At 40.7% G+C, this 19,157-nt stretch overlaps 1 protein-coding gene across 2 annotated transcripts in view; it reads right to left on the bottom strand.

The window, feature by feature from the left end:
- The window catches only part of itpr1a (inositol 1,4,5-trisphosphate receptor, type 1a), an 81,842-nt gene that overhangs the window by 27,638 nt on the left and 35,047 nt on the right, over positions 1-19,157 (bottom strand). The window contains exons 29-41 of one of the 2 annotated variants that reach the window (XM_083939709.1): positions 18,973-19,110; positions 18,743-18,868; positions 18,438-18,638; positions 18,098-18,349; positions 17,719-17,844; positions 17,496-17,624; positions 14,925-15,045; positions 13,727-13,911; positions 13,495-13,643; positions 13,280-13,391; positions 4,279-4,326; positions 2,583-2,715; positions 675-862 (exon numbers count right to left, since the gene is read on the bottom strand). In XM_083939709.1, the coding sequence (XP_083795835.1) occupies positions 675-862; positions 2,583-2,715; positions 4,279-4,326; positions 13,280-13,391; positions 13,495-13,643; positions 13,727-13,911; positions 14,925-15,045; positions 17,496-17,624; positions 17,719-17,844; positions 18,098-18,349; positions 18,438-18,638; positions 18,743-18,868; positions 18,973-19,110 (1,908 nt within the window). The remainder of the gene's footprint in view (positions 1-674; positions 863-2,582; positions 2,716-4,278; positions 4,327-13,279; positions 13,392-13,494; positions 13,644-13,726; positions 13,912-14,924; positions 15,046-17,495; positions 17,625-17,718; positions 17,845-18,097; positions 18,350-18,437; positions 18,639-18,742; positions 18,869-18,972; positions 19,111-19,157) is intronic. The other variant, XM_083939710.1, reaches the window with a different exon arrangement.

Raw genomic sequence — 19,157 nt, 5'->3', positions numbered from 1 at the left:
TGTGCTGAAGTCATTCAAAGCATGGGCCTCTACACTTCCTGTTCATTTTTTAATCTTATAGTCCTAATAAAACATTGTTTAAATCTTCTCTTCTGACACAGTGGTTACTGCTTCACGCCGATAAGAGTTAAAGGCCTTCTTGGTGGCAGACGAGGCCTCTAATAGTTGCTCTCTCACCTCATCAGTCATGACCACCGCTGAGTCTCTGGCTAAACAAACTGAAACTCACAGAAATCATCTATCAACTCTGGATTTCGAAACAAGGATATTGTAGCTTGTTAGAAGCTTTCTTGGTAACAACCTGTCATAATTTCATACTATGAGTATGTGACCTCTGACCTTTTTTGCGAACAGGGACATCTTTGTCCTGGCTGTCGTCATCTCTCTTCCTGTTTCCCAGGTCGCTGGTATTTACTCTTCTCTAATTTTGCTCACTGCTTTTTTTTTCACAAAATAAAGCTTTTTGTTGAAGTGTCTTGGTTATTTAAAAAAACATGCTAGTACAGCAGGGATATAACCAAAGTGCATATTCTACCGAATTCTGAACAGTAAAAAACAACAGTATTTCTGAATAAATCAAGTATTAATACTTTGTTCTTTAAATTTGATCCCCAGTGTAGCTTCAGACAGTGTATAGAAGGATGTCCCTTCACTTTCCACTTTCCTTAACTGACCTGGATGGTGGTGTTTCCACCTTCCAGCAACGCAATAGCTAGAAGGATGCTTTCTTGGAAGACCCGGTCACTAGTGGTGTTCATGATGAGGTCAATGACCAAGTCAGAGGCTCCCTCTTTGTCTAGGTGACACTGTACCTCCGCCAGGCTCATTTCGCCACGACTCAAGGCCCCAGGACCACCTAATGCTGCAAGAGAGAGAAAGTGCAACAAACCAGATCAGAATACGATGTATCAGACAAATGTTTTATATGATTTTTCCTTTCAGATTATACAGCAAATCTAATCAAATATGGTTCCTTGGAAAAAGAAATACCTGCATTTAAACAAAAAGTGTAATGGCACATTCAGTAATTTACAGACATTTACATGGTCATCCTGAATGAGATACAGGACTTTTATAAGCAATTATGAGAAACACATTATTACATTAAACACATTTTACAAGATTATTATGCATTTATTGACATTAAACTGTGCTTTTTGCAACTACCAGATCTAAGGCGAATACAACGGCTTGTTAGGGTTAATAAATCCTTTATTATGCACTTATTAACTTTTAAAATAAATGTATATGAAGAAAGATGGAATTACATGCAGCAAAGGGCTGTAAATCGAACCTAGGCCTCCATGATAGGGAGTCATATGAGGCATGTACCCTATCAGATGATGGGGTACATGCTATACTATCACGTGATGCACTTATCAACAGTTAATTACTGTATATATATTTTAAAATCTGGCTAGGAACAACAGATGGAAATTAGCATTTGCAGCTAACTCTGGCTAAACTAAATGTATAAATAAAATATTTGCTCCCCTATCTGGACACAACATGTGGTCAAAGTTGATAAAATGTGAATAAAAAAACAACAACATATAAATACAATATTTTAGCAGTGAAGCACAAACAAAATGGATGTTTAATGAGTTACCTCCCTAAAGGAAGAAACATATATGATTCCTTTAATCATACAGGGCAAGACCATTTTTGATCCAGATAATATAAAGGTATGATTATTTGGCACAAAATGTATTTATTTAAACAGGCCACAACTAAGATTTCGAACTACTGTGATGCTAACCCTGTACTAACCAGTGTAACTGTACAGTTGTGTAATTGTGTATGACTTTGCCAGCACATTTCCCCCCTGAGGCCTCAGTTTGAGGATTCATATGGAATTCTCAGCCTGGCTCTTGTTTCTGCAACAGGTGCAAAGGCTGTTTTCACAGGAAGAGACAGCCTGTCACCTAGCAACAGCGAAAAGTGGATCAGGGGGTGGGGTGGGGGAGGGCTGCTGGCTGATGACCAGGGGTGATATACTCTGTTTTTTTTTTAGATTAGTTTAAAATACAACATCATCATCTGGTTCATCATCAAAAATGTACGATTATGCAAAATATGCAGAGATTGTGGTGTCACACCTGTGTCACATTGAGTGTGAAAATACTGCCTTTCGAGCCTCAACAGACAACAAGCTGTTCTGGTTACTAGGTCAATATGTACTCTGCATGCTCAAAGGGCAGCTCTAAGCACAACTCTGGTGATAATCAGCTCAGGGCCAGACAGATAGTCCCACTCTTATATAACATTATTGAAGGAACCTTGCTTTACTATGACTTGAGGGGCAGAAAACATTTTGGCTAACAAAGAGGGAAAAGGTTTATCTAGACTTTGCCCCCCTCCTGATAGTAGCTGTATAGTCATTACAGGTCATCCTTCTCTTTAGCAGAGGCTTTTGGTCAATGCTTTGCAGAAACATCAGCTTAATTAGATGTGTTGAATGTTGTTTTTATGGCCTCGTGTGACTGCGCGCCAACAAAACTACACTCATCACTTCCTGCTGTAAAGCATCAGACAACCAATTCCTGTGCGTGGTGTTGAAAAATGAGCAACAGCTGTCCCACCTGACTGGTTTTTGCCCGGTCCTACCGGACTGAGGGGGCCATTGGTAAATGACGTCAGGCTGTCCCTTCTCCCACCACTTCGATGAAAGTTGCCATAGTAACGGTTCACCAGAATTTGTCTCAGCGCCTCGCCCTACGAGAGGGAAAGAAAGGGAAGGATGTAATGATGTTATGTCAGCAACAGGGAGAGAGGAGATGTTGTATAACCTGCATCATCAATGATGTGTTGGGTATAATAAATGCACATGAAAACACCTGACCTCAGAATATAATTACGACAATGCTCTGTAATCTACAGTTATGGAGAAACTATATATCAACTTTTCATTTTAAATATGGAATATAAAGAATTCCTACAATTTCTACGCGAGAAAATACTTTCTGATATAAACTGAAGTTTATGTCATTCACAACCAACACTGTTACATTTATCATCAGCAGCAGCAGTGATGCAGTTGCAGCAGTTGAGTGACAATGTGAGGTCCTGGCGTCCACTTAGACAGACCTGGGGCCAGCCCTCCCACACTGTGACTCATCCACTGTTGTGCAGTCAGCAGCACGACTGTGCCGTTGTTATGACAACTGCAGCCCATAGCTACCTGACAGACCTCCCATGGGGATAAAGTGAAGGAAATGAAAGAGAGATTTTTTTGTGTGTTAGTGCGTTATTATGCGCAAATCATTGTCAACTGTGGGTGGTCCGTGATAGACGACAGTGGCATTATGTAAGCTCCACTGCCATCATTCTGCTCTGGAGGTCAAGATTAGTTCATGAAGTAGGTGCGAAAAACTATTCTTATCTTTCATTGGCAGGTTAGTCGAAAGTACCAGCATGGCATGATCAGCTGTAGTCAGAAGACGGTTCCTTGTTCTCCTCGGAGAATACTGCCCTTTTCTAAAGTCTTGAACCAAATCTTTATGTTGTCCTGTCGTCTAAACGGTTAACACAAAACTGGCCTGAATCAAGGATGAACAATTTACTGAGATTATGAAAACAAAAAAGGTAGCACATCTCAAACTTCAGGTTGAGTTTTTGTCCTAACCACTTTAAATTTGAGATGTGCTACCTTTTCACCTTGGAACGTGCTCACTGGATTTTGGGGTTTTGCACTCCACTGAGAATCCCATTATTTAAGTGCAACCTCCTTCTCCCACACAGAGTTTTATTATGTTGTAATTTTGAAATTAACGGAGAAAGTTGGTGGGTAAAAAAACCCTGCATTTTAAATACAGTGAAATGACTCCACAAAAGATACCGGGCTGTGATTAATATTAGGACTGCTTGTTAGGGACATTTGGATCAACAGCCGAACAGCCTTGAACATACTTGCCTACCTTGAAATTGTTCTTCTCTTGGAGATGAACATTATACATTGATGAGCTTCAATCAATATTGTTATTCTGGAATATTAATACAAGCGATTGCCTCTTTAATGGAAACACCTGAAGCTCTGCAAAGTCCCTGCATTAACATAAACACCATTAGAGAAAGGAGGCAGAGGGAAACATGGTGTGAACGTAACTGTATATAAACTGTTTTTCTTCTTTGTTCTCATTAAACATTAGTTAGCTGTGATTGGCTGGTTAGGTGTTATAGTGAAGGGGGTGATCAGAAACACAACGCACAACTGCTCACTCTCAATCTGTGAAGTATTGCAGTTTTGAGGTAAGCTGCCATGCTGTTGTGAGTACCTACCCTCTTCTGGTCCTCCAACAGCTTCTCAGGCTGGTTCTGATCCAGCTGCTGGGTGCAGTGAGGAGTGTAAGCAAGACGGTCCAACAGATACAAACACAGGTTATACGGTTAGTAATCATGCAGGCAATTGTCAGGTTAATAACTACTGTGTACCTATTATTCAACTGTGAGCGGCCATGCAAAGGTCTGCTTGGTGTGACTTGCCATGCATGAAACGAGTGAAAAGAGTGTGTACAGTGGTACATACTGATACCATAATAAAATGTTAAAAGACATGTCCAGTGTGATTTGATACTTTGTTCATTTTCAAAATGTCATTAACATCATTGTAAATTATTATTTTATTTACTTTTTTTCTTATGTTTTTATCAGCTTTTGAGACATTTGCTTTTTCCTTGTGTGTCTCAGAGTGAGTTAGACATTTTGGGAAATATACTTATTCGGTTTCCGTACGGCAAATGTGATGCAGCCGGTTAGCTTAGCCAAGCAAGAAGACAGGAAACAATGGGAAACAGCTAGCCTGGCTCAGTCCAAAGGTAAAACAGCATATCTAAAGCTCTCTTATTAACACATCATCTCTAGTTTCTTTGAGCCTTAAAACCTTAGTGTAAAAATGATAAAAATATGGTCTTTAAATGGGTAATTTGCAATGACCTCCTGGAGCCTTTGCGAGTCACAGGGATGATAAGACTCCATAAAGAAAGAGAATGAGCCCTTTTTCCCAAAATGCTAAACAATTCTTTTAATATTTAAGGAAAACAGAGCAAAAACTGAAATCACGCTGGAACTGTCATTTAAAGTGAAGAATGAGTAAACATCACTTTGAGCCATGTTCTGAGCAAGATGAAGCGCACAATAACCAAATGTAGTTTTCCCTCATCCATGTTCTAATTTCCTTAATGGTTCACACAAACAATGGGTTTTCAGTTTAGATCAGAAATCAGTGCCTCCATGTACAATATCCACCAAGGGGAAAAGGAAACTGGTTAAAAAAAAAGAGAGGCAATGTTCTACATACATTTTTATGTAAAAGGTCACTGAGAGGGGCAGGCGAGGGAAGAGGATTGGTGATGGGCGATAGGGATAGAGTTACATAATAACTCTAAAAAGAACCAGGTCACTAAACCAGTGACACAGAGTTGTTTACAGGCCATCTGTCACCAAAAACAGAGGGCAAGAGGCCAGCAAGTAAAACACAGAGCGGGTGAGCGAAAGGGTGGAGCCTGAGATTCTGGAGAAAGATTGCAAATATTTGAATGACCTCAACAGCCAAACAAATACACCCCTCCCATCCGCATCCCAAAGTTAGCATGTGTCAGATTAACCGTTCCTTTCGCTCCCATTGCCTTTGTCTTTATACATCCATGGCCTTTCCCCTTGTCCTGACCCTGAGTACCAACGGAATAATGTTGTGTGGCTCGCTCCCAATCACTTTGTTTGTTTCCCATTTACAGAGACAAGGCTGTGTATAAGCATTGGATTTTCTTTCAGTGCACACACAGAACGGGCAGCTAACGAACCTTGAGGAGATATTGGCTGAATTTGAATCGCAGACTGCTCCTTTAACAAACTTTTATGGTTGAACAAGTCTCTCTCTGTCAGTCAAGGTTGAGGGCATGATGTAGCTACAGTACTGTATGTATCCATAATCAGAGGTGTTTACTTTTGGTATGTAGTGTTGTTAGTTTTCTTTATTTCAGATCCAGTGGATCCATATCACATTAAACAAACAGCACAGTTAAGAAGCCCAGTAAAAAGCAAAATATATAACCTTTCACCATTTTCAATGTCTAACATACAGACATGCCCGCAAGTGACTCCACAGTTTGGAGAAATATCTGACAGCACTACGTAAAGGAATAGCCAGAACATTATTTAAGTCTTTTTCTGACTCTGAAGCCCTACGGATAAATCCATACATCAAGTTGCGTAAAACAGCAGGGCATGTAGATACCCCGATACTGACAAACATATGGCTTGCACTGGAGCATCTTGGAGCTCTCAGCAGCAGCCTCATGCTGTCATTATAAGCCACTGTGAGTTTTCTAATGCTGCCTTGTTTATACCGACACAACAGCTGGGCAGTATACAAAGGTGTACAATACGCTGTAAAGAGTGAGACCTTCACAGACACAGAACACATGCTGAACTTCCGACACAGCATATTTGCTTGAGCATACAGCTTCCCCCGCTACCTATACATATCTTTGTCATCAGACAGGTCATTTGAGATAATATGGCCCAAATATGTAATCTCACAGCAAACACAGAGTGCAGTGCCCAATAGATACAAATCAGGGAAAGTTGTCCTCTGTCCTCTCTGGTTCTGACGATCATGATCTTACTCTTTTTAGCATTGAACTTTATGTCAAAATCCAACGCTATTGGCTGATAGTTATCTGAGCTGTTAAGCTTCCCCACTTTATCCTTGATACCCAGCACAACAGAGAGCATATAATCAGGTAACACTCCATGCACAAAGAAACCTGTAAAGCATAAAGCCACCAGTGGGCACAGTTTCTTACTGGCAAGTTGTTCAGCTGTAATATTATCCAGACCACAAGCCTTATTATCTCTCAATTTCAATATTGCTACATGGACTTCAGCAGAAGTGACAATACAATCATCATTATACTCAATATTATCCACTACAAACAGATTACTTTTTGCACAGTTTAACAGTTCACAATAATGTTTCTACCATAACGGCAACAGTTCATCAGGACCACTCACACCATCTATATTTGATGGAAAAGATTTCTTGCAATTCTAAATAATGTTTATTTCTCTCCAGAAGTTATTAACATTACTATTTTGCAGCTTCCTTGCCAGAGAATCTGACCTCATTGTTTTTCTCATTTCTTTTGACATAGCGAACTGCATATTTAAATCTAGCATTAGTGCATTTTTTATTTTCAAACAAGGGGCCATGCCTACTTTTTCCTGCCTCAGCCCATTTTTTAAAAGCATTTTGAGCCTTTACATTTCGAGCCTCTGCATAGAGCTCCTCCTCCTCTACATGTTCCTTCCAACCTAGCTTTGCATTGCACACCTTTGTCCTATGCTTATATAGATGCCTAATCGACATAACGAGGGATTCCATAATAGCTTCATGAAGGGAACATAATTCCTTACAGTGTTGTACATTCTGACCCTTCATATCCCAACACAATAAGGCACCTTTTGGGATCTTAATATTGCGCAGCAAGGCATCAGAATGATTGACATATTTATTAAGATATTTCTTAGACAAATGTGACCAGTCTATTTTACACTGCTAAATTGCCTGTGTGCAACACCATAAAAAGGGCATATGGTCCGTAGTAGCCAGATCATATTCAATTTTCATTATATCGATGGAGTCATGGGCATCCACTGTAGAAAGACAGTGATCCAACCAGGAGGGAGAGTGCCAAGCCTCGCTGATATAAGTATAACTATCATTTGGCAAGATAAAATCCGTCCACTGTCTGAACAAAACTGAACTAAATGATTAATGTGGTTGTGAGCCTCAGCCAAAACAGTCAACTTGCAATTTACATCGAAACTGTCCAGGCTTACGTCATATAAGTAGTGAATACTTTGAAGGTACTTAATAAAAGGTATTCAGTGTATTTTCCTGCAAAACGTGGATGCTTCACATACATCATCAATGTGGCAGAACAGAAGATCTATACAGTTACCACAGTTTGAAGGAAAGTATCAACAATTCAGTATCTGACCAAATGTTGCGTTATGGCGTTGAATATGTCACATTATGTCACAGTAGAGTTTATCTTTGACCTTTTGGATATCACTTCAGCATTTTATCCTATTAGACATTTGTGTGAACTCTTATCATAAATAGATTAGGTGTTACTTGATTGAAAAATACGTTTTGTGAGGTCACAATGATGTTGACCCTTGACCTCTGAAATCTAATCAGTTCATCATTGAGTCCAAGTGGACATTAGTGCCAAATCTGATGGAAAACCCTCCAAGTGTTCTTGCGATATCGCGATCACAAGAAATGACAGAAGAAGAAACACAGCATGATAGTGACTTACAACATTAACTAAAGATACGTGAAATAAATCAACAAATTGTCTAAACAAAACAGCAAATGCTACAGTACTCTCTGGGCCTCACTAATGTAACAAAGATAACCCAGGATTAATATTAGAATGAATTCTGTTTAGCTGAGCTGTGACATTTCAGCACATATTTAAAAGCTTCTATTAAGTTGATCATGGGTCTTTTTTAATTGTTTTTATTATTATTATTTTATTACTATTTCTCATGCTTTCTATTATTTCCAAATTCCAGTACTTTTGTTGACTAGCAAAACCCAAAGTTTATGACTTTGGTTTGAAGTCTCAACTTGAGACATCACATGATTTTTTGCTCTTAACTCGCACAACAACTGATGATGATACTGCCTAAAGACAACTACTAAGTGGGGAAGAGTTCAGCAGTGGGTCAGGGGGCCGCACTAGAGAAGCAACATCTGCCATAAGTCTGTGGACACGTCACTGTCACCACATCAAAACCACAAGGCAATATGCTGATCAGAGTGGCTATGCAGCTAATCGTCTCCGCTCTGACCATAGACACCACAGGGTAACCCCTCACAGCTGCCACATCCGCCCCTACTACAGTGCATTCCACCAAACTGGAAACTCCCTGGGGCAAACCCCTCATCTGTCTCACACCTCTCAGTTGCGCGCACACACACACACACACACACACACACACACACACACACACACACACACACACACACACACACACACACACACACACACACACACACACACACACACACACACACACACACACACACACACACACACACACACACACACACACACACACACACACACACACACACACACACACACACACACACACACACACACACACACACACACACACACACGGCATTCTACTCTATGTTAGGTGTTTTTTTTCTGAAAGTACGTAAATAAATATGTCTCGCAGGTTGAGACTGGGTCGTGTTCAAACCAGCGGTGAATGACACGAATGCTGGGGTTTACCGCTCGACTGCTTGTTATATGCAGACAGAAAAGCAGACTAAATTAAAAAGGCTGTGCTCGGTCATGACATTTTCATTTGCAACAGACATCTATACCAGCACTGTACAGTAAGATGAATATTCTGTCTTGACCAGAGTGGATAAAGAAGCACTGCCGTGAGTGAGTGTGTGTGTGTGTGTGTGAGATAGAAGATTTTTTTTCTTCTTAATCCAGCCATCGACAAACTTGCCAAGGGTCGAGGCAAGGAGGTGAAAGGGATGAAACATGACTTTCTTCCAATATGGAGGGCTTGCATAACTGCTTTGACTAGAGTAAACACACACACACACACACACACACACGCACGCACGTGAAGAGGGGAGTAAAAGCTCAGCACTGTGTTTAACTCCTCTCCTTTTACATAACTGACAGCCAAAGAGCAACGAAGTTAGCTGATTAACTTCTCCCTGACATTTAGCAACAGTGTGGTAAGCATAAACCAAGGGGGTGAAAAAGACGCTTCATGCTATCTTCATTTCAAAAAATGCCTTGATAATAAGTTATTATGTAGAATACTACAAGTATAAATCTACTTCATGTGACCCATGCAACACGTTTCCTGTTAAATAAGCTCACACATTAATCCTGTTCCTCTTCAATCATGTACTACACTATTTTGCTTTATTCAAAGGGCGACAGAGGAGGCAAGAGCTAACTACGCACTTTCATATCCCACCTACACAAACACTCGCAGCCAACGGCATTAAGTTTACACAGCGTGGGTGTGTGTTTGCATCCATGTGAGAAAGGGTGTGAGTGGAAGTGGGGAGTATTTGAATTAGTTGAGGAATTGTATCACAATGATTTAGAGGGGCCAAAAGGTAAAAAGAAAAGAAAAAAGAAAGAGGAGAAGAGAAATATGAATATCGACACATGAAGTGAGGAGAGGAGCCTCAGCCTTACATCAGAGCTGATTTTCATGTGTAGACAACGGTGCAACTTTTAACAGGTGCGGGTGTGTGAAAGGGATCATCTCTCTCACACGCTCTCACCACCCCTCCGCCCCTATGATTGCAACTTTCATTTACACACACACACACACACACACACACACACACACACACACACACACACACACACACACACACACACACACACACACACACACACACACACACACACACACACACACACACACACACACACACACACACACACACACACACACACACACACACACACACACACACACACACACACACACACACACACACACACACACACACACACACACACACACACAGGTGTGCATACATACATCCACAACGACAGTGTGGGTAAACAGCTCCTCCACACTTTTATTGGCAATTACTGCTGAAGGTCATACATCAGCAGTGGGGCTGCGTTCCAGGAAAGAAAGAAAAAAAGCCTGGTTCTTATGTAACGTCAGCCTAGAGTTGGCAGGGGCCCAGGAATCGTGCAGCTCTCAGGAAAGGAAAACTAGGACACAGCCTCAATGACTGCCACAGCCCCTCACATTTAATAATGAACACACACACACACATTCACAAGGCACGCACACAGTCACAGTGCCCCCTATTGGCGCCTAAAGGAGATGCAGGGGAAACACCCTTCAGAAAGCCAAACACTGATAGACAACAAAACACCTTGATGGAAAAGAAAAAGAGAGGGAAGGAAGTGAAGAGGCTTTTATGGCTTTACTGTTGACAGATTCACATTCATTCAAAAAACAAACACGGCCATTTTTTCCTGATACATCAGGAACATACTGTATATGGAATGTAACATATTATTGAGAGCTTGCTATCATTTTCTAGCTTTTTTTTTAGTTCATTTTTGTCATGTTTTAATGCGTCTTATTTTTCTCTATTCATGTCTTATTTTTGAAAAATAATATACACCTGCAGCTCTCTTTTCAAATCTTGTACTGCAAATATGCCAGTGATTTTCAACTGTTGCCTACTGGCACCGCTTGTCAACAAAGGAAACACAAAGGCTAACTTTTAAAACAAAACATGGACACTTGTACAGGATAATCATGCTGCTTGTTCAAGTGAAAAATAAACCGTATCAAACATGAATTAATAATTAAAAATATACAGTACATATGTCCCAAAATGACTTTTACTTGACACGGTGAAACATTGGTAGAAAGTAGGGCTTGTAAATGCATTGCTGGCAGTTTGCCCAGCCAGCAAGTGACTCATCTTGGAATAACACAACTCTTTTGAGAAACACACAGTTTTCTCTCTCTCTCTCTCTCTCTCTCTCTCTACTCTCTCTCTCTCTCTCTCTCTCTCTCTCTCTCTCTCTCTCTCTCTCTCTCTCTCTCTCTCTCTCTCTCTCTCCTCTCTCTCTCTCTCTCTCTCTCTCTCTCTCTCTCTCTCTCTCTCTCTCTCTCTCTCTCTCTCTCTCTCTCTCTCTCTCTCTCTCTCTCTCTCTCTCTCTCTCTCTCTCTCTCTCTCTCTCTCTCTCTCTCTCTCTCTCTCTCTCTCTCTCTCTCTCTCTCTCTCTCTCTCTCTCTCTCTCTCTCTCTCTCTCTCTCTCTCTCTCTCTCTCACACTCTCTCCATTTCCAGTTGATCCACCCCACCAGTTTATGGCAGGAATCAGCCTACCGCTATTTGTTACCAGCTGTGCCTAGAGCTTCCGCTACCTACGACACACACTACAGCTGCTACAGGACAGTTACAGAACTAGCGGTACACAGACATGATGGACAGCTCAGGGGAACAAAGGTGTGAGTAGAAGAAAAAAGAGAAACAACCTTAGGCATATCCATCTCATCATCAAAGGCCCTGAGCTGAAAGAGAACAGAGGGTTAAGGTGTTAGATAACAACACAGGAAGGAGGAAAATAAAGCAAAAGGTCAATGACATGTTGCGAGTTAAGTCTGTGGACATACTTCAGAAACACAGATGAAATGTTTTTATGAATGGATATTAGCCACAGTGAGCAGAATTAGTGCAGTGTCATACAGTGGTGAGTGCGGCTGAAAGCATGTCCTCCCTTACTGACTGTAGAGGTGACAGTGACAGGAAGTCAATTCCCTACAAAATAAGGGTATTCTTGGCAGTTCTATACAACTACACGGATACATCATTTAATGACATATTGTATACATCTCATATTCAGGGTTCCCACTCGTTTTTTAGAAATTGTTTTATGCCTCCTTTTTAATGATGCAGGGTTCATGATGATTTTGGGTTTATTAGGTGATGGCAACTACATCCAAAACTTGTTATTGTAATTATGGCACTAGCTTGAGCAGGAACAGCTTAATGCAGCAGTTCATTTACATATCAATTTTATCTCCCACTTTTATATAACAGCAATAATGCCGCTGAAATAAAGGGACTGGCTGAGGTGTGATGTGCATTGTTTTTGGAAATAGACTGACGTGGGATATCAAATTAAAAAAAGGGAGCATTTAACTTTGCATCTGAAGTGTCAAACCAACAAGTCAAGTTTTAAACAAGATATTCCCCTACAATTACGAGGCTGGCGATCTCAGTGAGTGGCTAAAATACCATTCAAATTTTCCAGGACTAGTCTCTGAATTTCCAGGTTTCCAGGACACGTGGGAACCCTGATATTATTGTTTCTGTGTGAAGACTCTGCAACTCAAGTTTTTCTTATTTGGAGTTCCTACTAGGGCTGTGTTTGATTAAAGAACTTCTTAGCTGACCGATACTCAATTAAATCAACTAATAAATTAGTTGATTCAATTGACAGATCAGTAAAACTGAGTTTATCCACAAAGATTCCTAGTTCCAACAAAGTTAATATCTTCCTACATATGTCTGCACCAACATCAAAATACATCTAGAAAAATAAAGCAACAACTTTCAATATATTTTCTACAACTGTATTTATGCATTATACAGCACAAAATACAATATATGCACAGTTATACCATGGTTATGAAATACATCACCCCACCATGTCTGCGGCAGCGTCTCCTACCTTCTCTCCATAACCACGGTCTTTTGTCATCATCTCTCGCAGCGTTTGCAGAACTTTGATACACAATCTCTCCTCATTTTCCTCCAGCAGCTGCTTGGTATGTTTGATCAGCCTGCATGAGAACGTTAGTTAATAAGTCTCATTTAAAACTAATAAATATCATTATATGTCAATAACGGTCATATTTAGTTGAAGAACATATATTCATTCCTTACTTGCATATAAAACCTCCGCTCTCACACTTCTTGCGCGAGTCTGTGTTTTCAGGGAAGAGCAGCTCAGGCCGATGCAGCACGTCCACCAGAACTGATAACTCAGCCTGGACCAATGGGCGCAGACGGTCCTCAAGAGCTGACACAATGTCCTACAGTCGGGACAAAGAAACATCCTTACAGCTTGAACCAGTTGATGCACACAAGGAAGCTCAAATGCTCACAAATACTGCACCTGCAGCCTCTCGATGATGTTCCTGTAGTCCCGTGATGCGGTCACCACAGAGTCTCTGCGGGCAGCGTTGCGAGCAGAAAGTCTCCAACTCATGGCTGTTTTCTGGACAATGTTGTTGGATTTCACAAACAGGTTGTTCACCTGGTTGTCCAGGTCCACAGGGATGGCTATTGCTCTGCCTTTAGCTGGCGGGGACACACAGAGACAGCAGTGTGTGAGGTAGATCAGCTCCAGAAACTAATAAAAAAAATAAGCCTTACTTAACCCTTGTGCCTCACTAGGGAGATGTTTTAATGATAATTTCGTCTGTGTCCATGCATATGGCATAGTTTTGGGCAAGGGTGTGAGTTTTTTTCTCATTTGGGAATTTGGATTTCTCATAAACTGTGCATCCAAAATAAAAATACTTAGGGGTGAATTCACAAAAGGAATGTGCAGCTTTTGCAGCCTTTAAACCTGCACAAATAAGACAAAAAGAAACTGGGTTATTCTGAAAGCACCCACAAAAGGAAATGCACCCCTTACTGCGCTGCCAAGCAAATAGGGTCACAGTGCTCCTGTTCTATTTGCACATATTTAAATTAAGTAATATGCATACTTTTTGTGCAAAATTGGCCCCTTTCTATACAAATGTGCCTTATTGTGAAAACAGTCCAATACACAAATTTCAGCACTAATAGCTATACACAGTTACAGTGAAGCGTCTTCAGAGAATTGGTGAGAATTGAAGCGAATTCATAAGGAGTGTCCTCTGCTTCAAATCATGCCCTCTTCTTTTACAATCTCAAGGTGTGCATTTGAAGACACCACACTAGCACTGACAGACTGGGATATCAAAAGTGACAGAGCAGCACTGCTGCAATAGTCCACCTTCTCTGTCTCTTTTTCTCTCTCCCACCTTATGATCCCACAGCTATTACAGAATAAAATCATGCATTCTATTTTATCAGGCTTTCAATCTGGAGCCCTTGCTTCAAAATTGTAGTTTCTACTATGTATTTTCCACCAGATTGAACCATTTATCCATGTTTGTGCTATGGGGGCAAATTCATACTATTTTTCTGGTTTTCACTCAGGTTATTACTGCTGTATTACGAAAGGCTGCAGTATTAAATGTTATGCATCAAAATCCTTGTTGAATTTAATCAGACTGTGAAAAAACTAAATTCAGGTGTTGATGTGAGGATCTTTTTCTTACCGATATCAGAGAGCACCTTGATGCAGTTCTCAACAGAGCCCTTCTGGACCGGGACCAACCAGTTACAATGGTAAACCCTGAACACTGCCTGCAGCAGCTGCACAAAGACTGGCTGTCTAGTCTGAGAAAAAGATGAAAGGAAAAAAACAAAGAGGCTGTACATTATTATATTTATCTAACTGGACTACTGTTGGAGTCTTTAAAGAAAGAAAGAAGGAAGGAGAAAGATGTCCCTCGACAACTTAAAATATCAAATATCTACACACACACAACCACACACAAACACACACACACACACACACACACACACACACACACACACACACACACACACACACACACACACACACACACACACACACACACACACACACACACACACACACACACACACACACACACACACACACACACACACACACACACACACACACACACACACACACACACACACACACACACACACACACACACACACACACACACACACACACACACACACACACACACACACAGCAATGTAGCTTAGCGAGTGTGACAGCAAAACCAGTTCACTATACAATAATATAATAACAAAACGGTAAGTCATTTTTCTCTTACACCCTGCAAGAATCTGAAACACCCAAATTTGTGTTTTTACGCACTGAAATTAACAAATACCTGAAATAGTTTCCCCAACAGAGAGGCCTGCAGCAGAGGATACACAAGCAGTGAAGACATAAAACAGCACGGACGCATATACATATATATGGATATACTGTTAAGTGCCCAAGAAGGCAAAGCTTGAATTCGTAATTGTGATCTTGTTTGTAAAAAGTCTGAGATGATGGGCCATTACTGTTTCTTTGTGATTGCGTCAGAGTTTGTTATTAATATTTGACAGGTCTTAACATTATTAATATAGCACTGAATATAAATATTTTGTGAAGACTTTCTATGAATCTATGACAGTTTTCTTAAATGGTGAACAGGGGAACTTTTTGTCTGTCTTCAAGGGAAATAGTCAGCACAACAGGATGCCAACAATCCTGACTAACTGGTCTTAACTTTGTCATGGTCAATTACTTCTACAGGACTGTGACTAACATTATTCTGATTATAAACTCCAATGAATGGGAAGAGAAGTGGAACATTCATTCTTCTTCACCACTCGCAATGACGTCAAGGAGAAAGAAATTCTGGGAAACTCTGATTTGCATTGATTTGACCACTTAGAGAAATATTCACTGTCCTGAGCCCTATACGGACGGGATTAGTTTAATGTGGGGACGTGGGGTAAGGTAATTTATTTATTTTTTTTCTGTTTTAGTCCTGTCCGAATGCACCATGTCAGTAATGATTCTGGAGAATGTCAGAAAAAAAGACGTTGATTTTCACCTTCTGTAAAACGGTCTGGACAAAAATACCTCAGGTAAAACTATTCCCGTCCGAATACAACCCTCTGTAAAACACATGTTGATATTCTCATGTCATATCCTGTCAATACGTTGTTTTGATGGAAGCCTTTAAATAAGCACATAAGAGTGTTGCCTTGAATTCATTGAAGAAATTGGGGTCTGTGTTTAACAACAGCAAAACCATATCAAAACAAACATCCCTTTACAAAGTGTAACACAACTTGTGCAGTATAATCCAAGTCTTGTTTCTCCAGTTGATTCCTCAGTACTGCCCAAACAAATGTGTTTTCAGTACATGGGGTACCTAATATAGTTTACCTTGCACAGCAGCTGAATTCTTGCAACAATACGATATTGCATATTCACATGTCACACAAAAATCCACATTGTCAGACTCTAAGTAATGCGTTTGTGTCATGGATGTATAAAGAAGGTTCTTAAAGGTCTTGCGGCCAAGCAACGTGGAGGGCGGGGTGGGGAGCAGGGGGTGACCATGATACAATAGCTCATTCAAAACAACAATGGTGGCTCCTAAAGACGTTAGCTTAGATGTTGTAATCAGTTTTAGCAGAACTGGAGAGTTTTCTTCATTGAGAGATGTTAACATTTTCAGCTTTTGTATATGCTCCTGGATATGCTTTTATATTCGACTGCTTCTTTTCTTGCATAGTGTTTTGTCTTAGAGCTCATAAAAGGACCCGTATAATGCAAATTTTCAGGTTTTTACTCGTATTTTGAGTTTCTACTAAAACATGGTTTGATGTTCAAAAAAATGCACTATTCTTTTCAAACTTTCTGTCTGAATATACCTGTACTCACTTTCTGTCTGAAACGCCTTCTTTAGACCCTGTCTCTTTAAGCCCCCCTCCTGAAAAAGGCCAGGCTGCTCTGATTGGTCAGTGTTTCCAGATTTTCTAAATCTGCCCTCTCTGCATTTCTGCCCTACCTATATATAGTATAGTTGTGACATCACAGCCATACAGCATTCCTGACGGCTTGTTTAAAGACACAATTTCTGAATACATGATGCGTGTATTTCTCTGAGGCTTGAACGTTTTGATTCTTTCACAGTATTTATACAGCACCCCGACCTGCTTTATAATAATTTAAAAAAAGACATGGTAATCTCGCTTTTTACACAGTGGTACCTTTAAGACAGTTGATGGTTGTATACCTGCAGGCTGGTGCTCTGGTCAGAGAAAGGCGAGCTAAAGAAAGTTGTTATGATGCCCATGACCGTCTCTGTCACATAGCGCTCCAGAATGGTGTCTGCATGCTTACGGTCACTTGTATTGTTGCACACCTATAAGTACCAAAACAAAAACAACAATAACGACATTGCTTGCATTTAAAAAAAAAAGAAGAAAATATCCAGCTGTTGTCATAGTTTTTCTTACTCTGCAAATGTCAACCAGGAAGTTCTCAAAGAGTTTCCACATGTGGTTTGAGGTGTAGATCTCCTTCATTTCCACCTCAGTGTCCACATAGCAGTGGTTCAGGAAGTTGATATAGGCGATTTTCACCTGAAAGGTAACAGAATAATACTGGTGGGAAAGTCATCACACATCCAATATTGATGCACAAAACTCCTCAAATAAACAATAGTCCTGCATACATTTTTGTAATTGGTCTTGGAAAACTTAAAAGCATGAAATTAAGATGCATTGAGAATTGTTTTGTAAGCCTCTGTATTTATAAGGTATGCTCCATAACTGGCTTATTGTTTACTCTGACAGTTGTTGTCAAAACCACAGTATGGCTCAGTGTGTGGCTCACCTCAGGGATGCAGTCGCCATGGGTCACCACTCGCACTATATCATCCAGTGGTAACAGGGAATTACACTTGATCTCTGTATAGACATTTTTGCCCTCAGTGCAGACAGCCAAGAGCTCCACCAAGTGTATGTGGTACATCAAAGGACTGTTCTCATCCATGCGGTCCCGCTCTGATCTCATCATCTGCACAAGTGTCTGGAAGGAGGCGCGGTCATTATAGAAGACCAGAACATCTTCACCCGCATTAACCAGCTGTAGGAAGAAACAAATCAGATTACATCAGGACAATGAAGACTGTGGTATAGTTTTAAACATTAGAAAGGTAGTAATAAGGCCTGACCTCTGCCATGACGATGTCCTGACACTTTTTGATGAATTTATTCTCTGCTTTGACGATAGTTTGAAGGAACTTCAGGTACTGGACGTTGCGGCCATGTGTTTCAATGCAGTGGACAAAGTGCTGAACCACACGCTCATTAATCTCACTGCACAGCTGGAAGTTGTTCATGAAGATGTGCTGCATGGTGATGGCTTCTAAAATCTGAAAAAAGAAGAAAAAAGAGAGGAGCCCCAGAATAGAATGATGTTGATTAAATGGTAACACAGTGGGTATTGCATGGTGTCTCGTCCGGCAGGGCTGCTCACCCCTGGGTTGAGGAAAAGATTGATGTGCTTGTGCAGCAGCGCTTGGTTCTGCTGGTTTCCTGCACAGAAATTCTGGAGAAACTGGTGGGCTAGCTTCATGATATCCTGCATTCGCAAATCTTCTCCCTGGAGGAGAAAGTGGCTGATATGAAGGTTTGTGCACTTTCACACGTGCACAAAAAAGCATGCCACTGAACATTGCATTGAAGGTGAGATTGACTGATTGATACCTTCTCGTAGGGGATCTGTAGGAGCTCAAGGACAACAGCATGAGCCCCCATGTTCCTCAGCAGCCTCTGCTGCTGTTTCTTGCTCTTCCTTCCTGACAGACCTTCTTGGACACACAGCCTGCTGAGCCGCAGCAGGATCTGATAAAAAAAAAAAAGAAAGAAAATGTGAGATACATGGAAAGAGG

Source organism: Echiichthys vipera (assembly GCF_963691815.1).
Source record: "Echiichthys vipera genome assembly, chromosome: X".
Taxonomy (NCBI): Eukaryota; Metazoa; Chordata; class Actinopteri; order Perciformes; family Trachinidae; genus Echiichthys; species Echiichthys vipera.
Note: the sequence above shows the minus strand (reverse complement) of the source record. Positions and strands in the feature narration are given on the sequence as shown.